At 41.2% G+C, this 13,790-nt stretch overlaps 1 protein-coding gene across 4 annotated transcripts in view; it reads left to right on the plus strand.

The window, feature by feature from the left end:
* The window catches only part of LOC124061533 (A disintegrin and metalloproteinase with thrombospondin motifs 7), a 58,659-nt gene that overhangs the window by 26,072 nt on the left and 18,797 nt on the right, over positions 1-13,790 (plus strand). For all 4 annotated transcript variants that reach the window (XM_046393429.1, XM_046393458.1, XM_046393448.1 and 1 more), the window contains 8 exons: positions 1,622-1,766; positions 7,063-7,155; positions 7,583-7,728; positions 8,136-8,305; positions 8,404-8,537; positions 9,725-9,845; positions 10,065-10,309; positions 10,808-10,946. In XM_046393429.1, the coding sequence (XP_046249385.1) occupies positions 1,622-1,766; positions 7,063-7,155; positions 7,583-7,728; positions 8,136-8,305; positions 8,404-8,537; positions 9,725-9,845; positions 10,065-10,309; positions 10,808-10,946 (1,193 nt within the window). The remainder of the gene's footprint in view (positions 1-1,621; positions 1,767-7,062; positions 7,156-7,582; positions 7,729-8,135; positions 8,306-8,403; positions 8,538-9,724; positions 9,846-10,064; positions 10,310-10,807; positions 10,947-13,790) is intronic.

The following is a 13,790-nucleotide window of genomic DNA, read 5'->3' on the forward strand; positions in this document are numbered from 1 at the left end:
GACTTTCCCATTAGCACCACCATGAGGTTCACGTTGGTTGTTTTGCGTGAAATGTGGGATAGATTGCCATGAAATTTGGTACAAACCTTCATGTCTGTCTCAGAATGAATTGTTATAACTTGTCGTATTGTGTATAGCTTATGTGTTATTGTGTATTGTGATTTTTAATGAAATTGTGACCTCGGTCTCTGTGTATCCGGCATCCGATTTACGGATACAGAAGCTCATTTCTGTCTGCTCAGACAGTGATTTTGATAACAAAATATTTACTTTGGCCACGGTTCTACTCCACCAAGGACAACCTGTTGACGTTACTCAGAACAGTTTAATCCTAACCATATATCTAATTAGTGAAAGTGCAGCGAAGGAAACAAAGAAAAGGTTAGCTGCAGACTGCCAGTGATTTCATAGTTTGTTAAGGGTGACTTTCAGCTTCAAGCTTGATGAACGAGAAAACAAGAAAACAAGAAAATCTGCTCGTCCCTGTCAGAGTATTGCATTAATTCCATTAATGCAATGCTGGGCTACTGGTAATTCATTTTCCTGGAAGAATACATATATGGTTACTCTGGTGCATTAACCACATAATTAAAGCCACTCTCTTTGTTTCTTTGCGTGTTGATTGTCGAGTTATGGGAGGAGAGAAAGCACTTAGAATCGCTCTTACAAACAAAGAAGTCATCCAGAGAATGTGTGCCTGTGTTTGACAATATGCACAGATGAATGTAGACGAATAAGAACTTATGCAGAGCAACGATTTAGGCTTAGGTATTTACAACATAAGGCAAACTTCCTGTGTGAGTATAAGTAAATAAAAGAGTATCAAAACCCATCTTTTAAGTGCCAGTTTTGAATAATTTTGACCGGGCTTGACATGTCAGAGTAATTTATGTCTGCACATGGTGCCAAAAGACGTGTTTGAGTTCCAATTCATAACCTGTAACCACAAGACTCGCTATCTACAGACTCATTTGGGGCTTGTGAGGATATCAGCTGGCCTTGCAGTGTAGGAATTGTTCCATTGTTTTTGCATTTTTTTGTAACATGAAATAATTTGGCTAATCATTTATTCTGTTTTTTTTTTCTTTAAAGGTGCTTTTTTACTTGCAAAATGCTCAGTATCTAAGTGCTCAGTTAATTTTTACACATTTTTTGTGACTGAGTTTTATGTCTTGGAGCTGAACTTAAGGATATTTAATAAATGGATTACTGAACTAATTTGAATCTTTATGTTCTGCTTTGGCAATCAGAGGTCACTTCTCGTGTGTTTGTCCACTGTGCTGGTGCAACATGGTCAGTGTTTTTCAGATTATCTGCTGATTAAGATTCTTGCTGCATTATTTTCTGCTATTGATTATCAGAAAAGGTTGTTGCCTCTGCCAGAAACTTTAAGTGTATTACATTTGGGGTATTTTCTGGCAAAGTCCTGCCCGTCTGACAACTCATGTAGTCTTTGTGAATGTTTTCATATAAAAAACACATTATTTTTTCTGTTAAAATGTTAAATAATGATACTGACTGTAGAAACTTTGCTGAGCAGATTCTGTTTTTGTTTCTGACTTAATTCCACTCTTCTTCATCCTCCTCCTCCTCCTCCTCCTCCTCCCGCACTCCCTCACAGTCGTGGCTGGGGCTGGTGCCTTGACGATCCCCCGGTGAAGGAAAAGATGTCACTGACCTCAGTGCTTCCTGGGGTTTTGTACAGCGCGACCCATCAGTGTCGGCTGCAGTATGGATCTGGGTCCCTGCTCTGCGATGACATGGATGTAAGGCTCTCTATGACAAAACGCACATTAAAATAAATCCACACTAAGTCTTGCATGGAAAGAATGTGGGTCCCCTCTATTCCCCCTGTTGTATTTGTCTACTATTCTCTTCTCCACTGTTCACTTTTGTACTCTTTAGCTCTCTTCTATTTTGTCTTTCTGTTTTTGTCTTTTTCAACCAGCAACAACAACCATAGCAACAACAGCAGCTTTTTGCTTTTCATTTAACCCAACCAAATGCTCTCAAAACGTTTTCCGTTGTATCTCTACAACCTCCTCTATTGTTCACTGATCCAATTATTTATTCAGTACAAGACTGCTGGTGCAGTCTTCACTATACTGGATTATTCATAAAATCCACCTTTTGAAACTCTGTATTCTTATCACTCTACACCTACTTGCAGTCATTTTCTGCGTACAGCTTCAATGACCTTCACCATTTAAGTGCAGCATGTTAGCAACTTCAGAGGTGAAACCCAAGGAACAATCTCAAAGCACTCACCTTGCTGAACCACTTGTGGCTCCTCTTATGAGCTTGCTCTAACAGCTGAAGGTGACTCGGATGAATTCATTTACGTGTTCAACAGGTCCAGTCTTCTCTCTTGCCCTTCCTTATCCCCACTGGAAATTACATCTTTACAGCAACCAGCATGTTGCGATTCAGTCTTATCCCACTTGAAAAATGAAATCGAAACGTTTTGATAACTAAAAAAAAAGAAAATGGTAACCTAAAGAAGCAATGAGAGTTATTGAGTCATCAGCTTTTGAAATAACATGAAGGAAGCCAGGACACGAGGCTCCCAGTTCAGTCCCCACCGTTAACTGCAGCATAACAATTCACTGTGGTATTGAGTCTTCACACGTGGCTTCTTCAGTCCGCTGTCTCCACGACATGCACCATATTAATTACTTAATGTATTCTGATTTGAATTTTTTTGCCAAACATATTGTTTTGACTTTCTTATGAATTGAAGGACGAAGTGATAACAGCGACTGTTTTTATGCATGACGAGTACTTTTACAATTTATACTTCAAGTGAATTTTGCAGATAATACTTACTTTCCAGTGTTTTAGCACCTTTACTCAATCAGTGATCTGGATCCTTTTTCCACCACTGCACCAGACTTGTGGTAGAGCTTCCACAACCCTTTGCACTTTACCGCGTGGCCATCAGTCACATGGCCATTAACATGCACACACCAGCCCAGCAGGGAGCCGAGTCTCCGAGGTTCAAGTGTCTTCAATAATGATCCTGGCTTTAATAGATCCCCCTCTTACTGTGGTTGTAGAGTTGACATTAGCACTTTAACAGCTGAGTTTGACCTTTCAAATGTTAAATCTTTAAAAGGTAATAAAATCCAATTATCTCATCATAACTTATCCTATTTTCTTGAACCCAGACAGACTGGATTTGGAGAGCAGGCAGCACAGATTTTCAGCAAGAATTATAACACTGTGTCTGAGGGCCCATTCAGACTGAAAGTAGTATCACGTTCAAAGAGATGCTTTGCTCCAGGTGCTAGGTACAGTCAATAGACAGTATAATTTTTGCTGTCGCTCTCAGACGTTTTCTGTATGCAGAAGGCCACAGTACAATCTCTTTCTTTCCGACTCGAGTACAAAAAGTACATTTTGGCAGCTGGGATTTGTTAATATTACTGGACAAAGATTACAGATTACTTTAGAAAGCAGAATTCTCATACAGTCTTTTCTGGAAAGAACTCATATTGTTGGACTCGGTTGCCCCCATGAAGATGAAACCCTGGCTCCTTTCCCACCTCTGCACAGCTGGCCAATCACTTCGAGAAACGAGTGGGAATGTCAGCCTGTCAGCTTCAGAAAGTTACAGTAATGGCCAGACACAAATCCCCTTAGACGGTGTTGGAAAGGAGTGTAGGGAGGGAGTTTTCTGAAACTATTTGACCATCTGACAAGCAGATCTGATGGAGCACACTGGAGCCTTAAGGGCCCCGTGTGCATTTCAGACAGCCGCATGGTTTCATTTTCTTGACATGTTGTATCTATAGGCTGTTGAGCAGAGCCAGACAAACTACCATCCCTGTTTAGCACAGGAACCCCCCCCCCCCCCTCCCAGACTAATGACATGAGCTGGATTTAAACTGTCTGCATAAGCAAAAAGCACAACTTGCTGTGTAGGAGTGAGCTGTCACCCACAGTATGAGGTAATTACAGCAACTGGTTTGAGGTTTTGGGAAGATTAACAAGCAGATGACCACCAAGATTTGAACCACTCAATATTCAAGCTCCCTGCTGAAGAATCTCACAGGCTTGTCTGAAGTATAGGATCTATGCAGATGTGTTTTTTTTTCTCAGATTGTCTCCTGTAAGGCAGCCTTTCTGTGCTATGTGTGTTCGAGCAAACACATGACAAATTTGTTTAAATCCTCTTGACTTTCAAAGCCGTGTTTTTGTTAGACTGTGGCAGCAAATATACAATTCAGTACATCAGGCTACAGCAACAAGGGTGGCAACAGACTGGACAGAAGACCACACACATTCATTTTGTTACAACACGTACAGGGTTTATAAGCAACTCCCGGGACAGAAAATCAACAGTGAGATGCTTATGGATTTACACCCATCATTCTGCTGTTTTGGACATCCACAAGTGCAAGCAAATCCATCCTTGTCACCCTGTGGAGTTTCCATTGTAAACAAACATGCTTCTATTAACATACAGTATTTTTCACCAAAATGTTTGATGTGTGTTTCCAAGGCCTGACTGACGTGCTGAATGCATTTCTCTCCTGAAATGCACTTTTCTGTGCTTCAGCGCTTCACAATGAAAGTGCACAGGAAAGGCAGACTCTAAAGGCACAGCACACTGTGTAGTGGAAATGTATAAAGCCACTAGAATGCAAAAGAGACGCTTTTGCCTTTTAAAGCATATTTTATGTGCATTTAATTTAATTAAAGAGCTTGGTCTCGACCTGCTCTAATTGGGAAGTGTCACAAGATAACTTTAGTTGTGAATTGGCGCTATGTAAATAAACTGAATTGAATTGAATTAAAAATTTAATTAACAAATTAAAGGTTAATTCTGGTATTTTTGAATCTGGGCCCTATGTTTACATGTTTTCATGTCTAGAGGATTCATACTTCAAACTTTTGGTAGTGGTCCAGTCGATCATCTCAGCTGGCAGACAGCTTGGAATAAGAATACCTTTTAGATGAATCAGTGACGTTGATGAGGTCACGCATTAAACGTGTTGTCTTTGTACTATTTTCAGTTGAGTAAATGTCAAAAAAGGATTCTGTTTTATGAAGCGTCCTAGTTTATTTTTAGCCCCGGGTGTATAAATTGCACGTCTTGTAATCCAGGTAGCAAACATCAACAAAGACGTCACTTGTGAATTATGACCTTGACTCCTGCTGTTGCTGTTGTGCCAAGTTTCTCATATACTAGCAGCACCTTTGGACAGCAGTATAGCTCGCTGCATGTACACACTGGAGAGGGCAGCAGTTTGTTTGAGACTGTAGAAACTCAGTGGCACGTCTGATTGTTTAGACGGATTACACAAGTTGATCGATGCTGGGTTGGTTTGGGGATTTAAGAAGTATTGATTTATTGATTTGTTAGTCTTTTTGCATGGGACTCAGCCAGAGGAGGATGCCGGATCCTGATAAATCTCGTAACAGGGTTTCTCAGGTAGCCATCCAGAAAGCCAAGTTGTGACCTCTACAGATCTGTTTTTCTTTCTGCATTTATTTATTTTTAGAAGGATAAGCTTAGTTTTTCTGAATTGCTGTAGAGTGTGATGCTCAGTCACTGAGACCTTTCCGTTTCCATGGTTATCTCCTCACTGAGAATCATTACAGTGTACCTTTAGGTGGTCAGTGACAGGAGTTACAGGTTATTACTTTGACAAGAAGTTAAAAATTTCTCACAATTGATTGTTGCTTTCTGAAGTTCAGAGTTATGATTATGATAAAAAAAAAAGAAAATATTGCATGCAACAGAAACAGGAATCAGTCTAGACAATTGCACCAATCAGCCAGGGACTTATTTGTTATTGTTGGTTCTCGCACACACACACACACATACACACAGATTTTACCGCTATAGGAAACAAACATCCTTCCTGGTCTTTTGGCTCATTATTATTTGCAAATACAGGCCACACTGTTGTTGGCAAAAGTTCCTTTTAAACTCCCACTGAGATGTAACATGTTAACAAGTGCGCTATGGAGGTGCTAGTACGATGTTTTTTTTATCTAAGCTAAGTTTACTGGCCTCTGGCTGTAGTTTCGCACTCAGCGTACAGAGAAGCGAGCAGTATTTATCTCCCCATCTAAATCTAATTGAGAAAGCAGCTTTTTCTAAATGTTGAAGTGCTGCTGTAAGTACAGATTTTACACACTGACATGTCTTTGAAAATTGCCAGTCGTGCACCATAGAACATGGATACGAGGATGGAAGACAGTACACTCTGCCCGAGGCTCTCATTTCACATATAACATTCATACAGTGCTGGCTTTCTGGGAGAGGGGAATGTCAACAGTCCTCGCTGGATGGCTCCTGCCTGTAATCCTTATCTGATCGGCTTTATCTGATGAGATGGCACAGAGCGAAAACAAACACAGGGCTTTGTGAGTGAGGGTATGCTTCATCCATCAATATTAATGACATCCTTTTGTACTTTAACTCCAGTTGCACTGCAGAATTCAGACGTTTATTCAGACAAACACTCAAAGTAAACTCGTGGGAAAAAGCCTGTGTGGCAACAATCCTGTCTCTGAGAAATTACATCTATAAAGAACTAATTTGCAACAACAAATACATTCATAGGGGGAACATAATCACAGCTTGAACTATGTTCAGAGACCCAAGTTTATTTTACTGAACCAAACATTTACGATTTATGGGCCGCACAGGGCTTGAAAGGAGGCGTTTGGGGTAGAAGGTGGGTGTACAAAGAACAGGACTCTGCCACCGGAAACCACATCTCAGGTCCAGATTCTGGTCTGTGGTTAAGGTTAGGGGGTTAAATGTTACAGAAAACACATGAGATCTGCTGGCCGTGACCGTTTCACTGATATGTCCTGTACATTTTTGAGACTTTGAGAATTGCTTCAACTTACATTTCCATTATCAACAAGTTATTTGTAGATAAACATATCTTTTAGAAGTCAGGGTTGTGCATTTATAGATGAATACAACCAGCACAATCTTGTGAAGAGATCTCGTTAAAATAAGTACCTGCTAACAGCATGTTTGAAAGGGAAGCCGGTTGCTTAAATGAGGCATTAATCTCTCTCTCTCTGCTTTTACAGAATGTATGCAGCACTCTGTGGTGCACTGTGGGAACAACCTGCCACTCAAAGCTGGATGGGGCTGTGGACGGGACCAGCTGCGGTGAGGACAAAGTGAGTCTTCGGTTGATCCCGTGTTTGATGTGAATGTCAATTTTGTTCTTTCCTGTTTCATCTTTTTATTCTTGTTATTTTTGCAAGTTGCACACGATTCACAAGAGTCAACAGCGATGGACCAAGAGTGCAATAGGACCTCCCCTGGTTCTGCTGAAAGTTTATGTTTTAATATTTTGTTCTGTTGGCAGATGTGGACCTCCACTACACTCCTGTTGGAAGCGCAAAGGACATAATATATATGTGATGATACTAAGGAATGTGTTATGTATTAGAAGAAGTCTGTATTACAACCATGCAGACACATGAAGTGGCTTGGCCATCATGCTACATTGCTTTTCTGCCAAGCGAGAACAAGAAGGCGAAGCTTGCAGTATGTGTTCAGTTATTTACTGATGTTAACTCTGCTGTGGTTTTTATCTCCCAGTGGTGTTTCAGTGGAGAGTGTGTTGCAGTTGGATATCAGGCAGAAAGTGTAAACGGAGGCTGGGCATCTTGGAGCGAGTGGTCGGCCTGTTCAAGGACGTGCGGGGCCGGAGTGCAAAGTGCCCACAGAGACTGCGATAACCCAGCGTAAGTTTTAACCATCAGCCAGAAACCCTTCAGAATTGTTTTACAAGTAAATTGATATTTTAATTCTTTATCTGGGATGAATCAGGCTTAATAGTCAAGTAAATTTGAAAATAGAATCTGTTAAGTTAAAAGAAAGATAAATAGATATAATTCGCTCAGCTCGTCTGTGTCAGGTCTATAACGCAGCTATTCATAATATTATCAGTACATCATTTTGTCAGCTTGCCATACGCAAAACTTCTCTGTTCAAGTACATATAACCACAATAAACTTCATTTGTCTAGCACCTCTCACACACGTGCTTTACTACAGAGACTGATTTACTCCACCGTTTTCCAAAATGTGACAGAGTTTTGAGACTGAAAGTCAAAAGCAGCACTGACATAATGTTTTTGAACGTCCCACAGTCCGAAGCACAGAGGGAAGTATTGTCTGGGGGAGCGGCGGAGGTACAAGATCTGTAACAGCACACCGTGTCCTGTCGAACTGCCCACCTTCAGAGACATCCAGTGCAGCCACTTCAACTCTGTGCCTTACAAGGGCAAGCTCTACAAGTGGGAGACGGTCATCAACAGAGGTGAGCAGATTGAACTTTTATGCAAACCTCGAAGGAGCGCCGTTCGATGTGTTCAGCCTCATCTCAAATTTATGTGTTGTTTTTTCCCCCTCTTGCAGCCAGCCCGTGCGAACTGCACTGCCGTCCACTGAATGAACATTTTTCCGACAAGATGCGGGATGCCGTCACTGATGGGACGCCGTGTTACGAGGGCAACAAAAGCAGAGATATGTGCATCAATGGCATCTGTAAGGTATCAACACTGAACCTTGCTGGTCCACATGTTCTCTGATAAATAATTAACCTGTTCCGTTGTGTCCTCTTCTGTTTCCACCCAAGTCTTGATTGTTCAAGAGGGGGGTGGCGCTGTGGCTCTTATCGCTCTGCTCTTGCCTATCACCTCGGGCCAAAATGCCAGTCACTGATACAGACACTGTTCGGATGCTGAGTGGACACCAGTCACAGACCCTGGGCTCTGATTTCATGACATTTTGTGACATTTTTGTCAGACACCCACGTTTTCCGTCTTACCTTCCCCGGTTTGTGTTCTCAAGGATCTCTGTAACATTAAAGGCCAAGTCGCTGTTTTGTTTTGTTCGTTTTCCACATAACCTGAGCACACAAACGTGATCAAGGACAATTCATCTTCTTATGATATATGATGATTTGTACAAGACAGGACTAATACATTTTTTTATGAATGCAGCAGTACTTTAGATTTAGTTGTTCTCTACGTTTCACCCTGTCAATGATTTTGATCATCATTGTCATTTAGATACTGATTGCATTTAACTACATTTATCACATGGTACAATATTAAGGTATTTTTACTTGCCCTCCGCCCCCCCCATTCTCTGCCACTTTATACTTGTACTTTTATATTATATTATAATATAATATAAATTTGTACTCATGCTCATAATTTTGTTCTTTTGCTAAAGAAAAATTGGGCGCTACTTTTGCTTGATTAAAAGATCTGAGTGTTTTTCCCAGCGCTGCCTTTTTTAATTTAGATTAAATTTTGTGCCGTAAACTGCGTGAAGTGGGAGCAGCAGAATCATTTGGGATGTGATATTATCAATAAGGAACAGAACAATATTTCTAAATGTTAGGATTATTATTAGAATTTACTTATTTTATTTTATTTTATTTTTTTTATCAGATCCAGGTCCAAGGTACCTGAAGCGAGGTGACGCATGGTTGTGTTTGGTGTTGTTTTTGTGATTTAGATGTAAACTGATTTTGTTTGAAGGCTTGTCCGGTCTACATATGGATGATAGATTGGAAACTTTGGCTTTGATCTAAATGTAAGGAGAAGGAAAACAGATGTTCAGCAACCATGCATAATGTGTGTTATCTAGTGCCTGTGCTGTGTAATCACCGCGAGGTTTGTTTTTGATAATGGATTGTGAAATTTATTTTGTTGCTCGCGTGTTACAGAAGGTCGGCTGTGATTACGTGATTGAGTCCAGCGCTGTCGAGGACCGCTGTGGGGTTTGTAATGGCAATGACTCCACCTGTACAACCGTGAGGAGAACGTTTGATGAGAGCGAAGGACTTGGTAAGTTTCTTACTGACTTTGGTTTACACAGGCGTAAATAAATAAGACAATGAATGAGGGCTGAATTCCATTTGACTGCTTCCGTTTCGGGGTCCTCACTACCTTTTCCTTTTGCTAAATGGCCATTAGCCTGAAGGAGTCTAAAGAGGCATTTATTTTTCTCCACTTCCTGTCAGGATACCTTGTGTTGCCATTTCACTGAAATGAAATGTCCTTTAGGCTATGTAGACATTGGACTGATCCCAGAGGGAGCCTGGGACATCCGCATTGAGGAGGTGGCTGAAGCGGGGAATTTCTTGGCACTACGAAGCGACACCCCCAACAAGTATTTCCTGAACGGAGGCTGGACGATCCAGTGGAACGGAGAGTACAAGGCAGCCGGGACAGTATTCACTTATGAGAGGACAGGACACCTGGAGAACCTGACGTCCCCAGGGCCCACCATGGAACCACTGTGGATTCAGGTAGGCGTAACAGCTTTCTAGGTAGGCTATGCAGGCTTTCCCTAAAACACGATGTACAGACGCTTCCCTCCCTACAGCCAGCCCCTCTCATGACACCATATTTTCTGATGTGAAAGGGTGAGATGTGCAGTGCTGAATAGCACTAACTTGGCTTCATTCTGACTGGAAGACCGCATAATTAGTTACTGTAGTGTCATGACTGGCTCGAAAAGGCAAATATGGGAGGGACACTAAAGATGAACTTAATTTAATTGATTTATTGACAAAAAACTTGATGACGTGATGAGATGTGTGGAAATAAGTCATAATAGTGACTGGCAGCAGTGGGCCCAGGCGCACCCAGTCAGCCAAAGCGGACGGCTCCACCCACCAGTCTCCTGTTTCTTTACCTTGTTATTTAGTCTTGTAGTTCCTGGGAATGTTCTGTCAAGAAAAGCTGTTAGTTTTCTTTGTATATTTCACAACTCAGTGGACTCAGTATTGTCCCGTGTGCTACAGCTTCTCTTCCAGGAGACCAATCCAGGAGTGCGGTATGAGTACACAATTAGTCGAAATGTCTCGGAGGACGACGTCGCTGCGTCAGGTTTCTTCTGGAAATACGGTTCATGGACTGAATGCAGTGTTACGTGTGGAACAGGTAAGAATAAACCATTTTGGTTTTTGCTATTTTGCTTGCAAAATCCCAACTTGCAGGAAAAAGTTGGGACGTGTAAAGTGCAAATAAAACAGAATGTGATAATTTGCTAATTCTTTTTGACATATAACCAATTGAAAATAGTACAAAGACAATATATTTCATATATTGACAATATATTTAGTTCAGTACTTTTTGGAGCATACTTTCCGGTTTTTCTCAAGTTGAAAGAAGATGCAAAGGTGACAAACCTTTCATTTTGCACTAAAGCGAAACATCTGAGGATGAGAGAGGAAGTACAACTGACATGTAACTGAAATTCACAGAACTTTTATAAACACACTGTTGTACTTTCTTCAGTAAGAACAGTCAGTCCTTCACCTCTCTAGTTCTGATTCAGTGGGAGAACACTTGACAGACAATGATTGAAAGAAGTATTATCAAGGAGCATTTTCTCTTTTTCCATTACTTGTCTAGGTACAGAAAGTGCAGAAATGTTTGAAAAGTGAAGAAATGAGGTATGGCTGATCCTGCAGTTGCAGGAACACTAATACAAGCACAAACCTTCACATACACAATTCAGCAATATGTGAGAATAATGTGGAAAGAAAAAAAGGAACACTTTGCCTGCACATGTCCATTAACGCCCTCACATACAGTCACTAATGGCTCCGGTGAACTGTCCCTCAGCATCACAGCAGCAGTAAGATAAGGCACTCACTGTAGAGGGTTTCACCCTTGAAAAGCTGGGAGCCCGAAACAGGTCACATAGTGAAATTTGCAGATGACAGCAGTGATAGGACTCATCACCAGCAACGATGCAGGAGAGAAGTGGGAGAATTGGAGGCTTGGTGCAAAGCCGACAACCTTTGCGTCGACACCAGCGACACTAAGGAAATGACTGTGGACTTTCGCAGGAAACGCACCCCTCCTCCTCCCCTATACATTAACAGAGACACAGTGGAGGTCATCGCTTGCTTCACGTACTTAGGAGTGCATATTGCAAACGACCCCACTTGGAACAACAACACCATCAACGTCGTTAAGAAGGCACACCAGTGGCTCCACAGTGGCTGATCTGGGCTCCTCAGTTCTCACGTCCTTCTACAGATGTGCTGTGAAGAGCATCCTCACCTCCTGCATCAGCTGCTTGGTTTGCAGTCAAAAACACACTGCATCTGGTGGTTAAAATGGCACAGAGAATCATTTCCTGCAGCCTCCCCACCATCACTGACGATTACACCAGCAGGTGCATTGAGAAAGCATCCTTCATCATGAGAGGTGCCACACAACCAGCACATGGCCTGTTTGTCCCCCTCCCATCAGGCAGAAGACTACGCAGCATCCGGACAAAAACCACCAGACCGTGAAACAGCTTTTTTCCCGATGCTGTAAGACTGATCAACTGTACATCACTAAGCCTTACTGCACTGTAAACACTGGACACTAACACACACTCTTACTGCTGCTGCACTTCTTACCCTGAATGCTGCTTCTGCTGCTGGTACAATCAATGCAATATACCTCTCAAGATGTACCTTAATTTTTATTGTATTTTTTAAAATTTTTTAAATCCAGTTTATTGTCTTGTTTTATTTTATTGTTTTAGGTTCTTATTTAATGCAGTTGTTGTCGCAATGTGTGAAAGTACAATACAAACACTGCTGAGCAGAAAGCACACATCGGTAATCAAGGATTAAAGGAGCTTCATAAGTCAACACTACATTTCATTTACACTACAAATCTGTACTGGGCTATTTAACAAGTCAACACACCTCCAGGAGTCCTTCACTGTGGTGTTTTGTTCTCTGGTTTAGATTAGATTATCGTCAGTTTTGATCTTGGTGATGGAATTTGAAGATCAATTAGGGGCTTTACTGTGTGAACGGAAAACAGCCAAACTGTTGGCTCGTGTTGTTTGACAAACAAAGCTCATCCCGTGTTCAGAGGCAGTAGCCTCACACATTAGACTGAAACTTGTTTATTCTGTTGAACCGTTTGCATAATAGGCTGCGGACATAAATAAATTCCACTGAATATTTTGGACTTCCTTTCCGTAAGCCCCATTTAACTCCAAAGAAAAAAGTGCACAGACATAAATTATTGTATACTTATATTCTATATTATATTATAATAATTATATTCTTCAAAATACTCCAAAAACATCACATACTGATTACCTACTACATTACATATATAAGATAAGATAGTAAGATTTTATCAGTATGATTAATTGCAGAGATGAGGGGTTTAGCAGTTTGCTGCTAAAGTAAATTGGCCTAAAACAGCAAACAAATGCGAAAATGACACAGTCTGTCATCTGTGAGGATGACTTTAATCAAATCTCAGAGGTGATCCGATCTGAAGCTCCCGTCACTCACTGCTGAAGTTGGTTCACCTCCAGCTCTGTTTGCAGAGTCCTCCGTACTTGTTGACTTTGCCTTCCTCCATCTTTAAAACGCTTTTGTCTCTTTCCTCCATTTCTTTGCCGTTCCATGTGGAAAGAAGCATAAATTAGCAAACAGATTCCACGTGTTGTCCTCTGTTTACTCAGTTGTTCAGTATGCCCTACATCCTGACCACCAAACCTAAAACATCTGCATATGTTTAGGGCAAATTGTTGTAAGCTTTGTAGCTTTCAGAAATTTAAAAGTCTTTTTTTTTTTCTTCTGTACTCTAGTGCCTGGAGAGTTGGTGAATGTTTGTAGGTGAAGTTAATCATTGTGAATGACAGAAGAACAAAAGCTGTAGTTTTCTCAGCAGTGCTGCAGAGATGTTTGGAATAAAAGGGCAGCTGCAGATAGACCTGTTACCTGTAGAGGAAATAGCTGGTCCTTCTTTTCCTTA

Source organism: Scatophagus argus, chromosome 1, assembly GCF_020382885.2.
Source record: "Scatophagus argus isolate fScaArg1 chromosome 1, fScaArg1.pri, whole genome shotgun sequence".
Lineage (NCBI taxonomy): Eukaryota > Metazoa > Chordata > Actinopteri > Scatophagidae > Scatophagus > Scatophagus argus.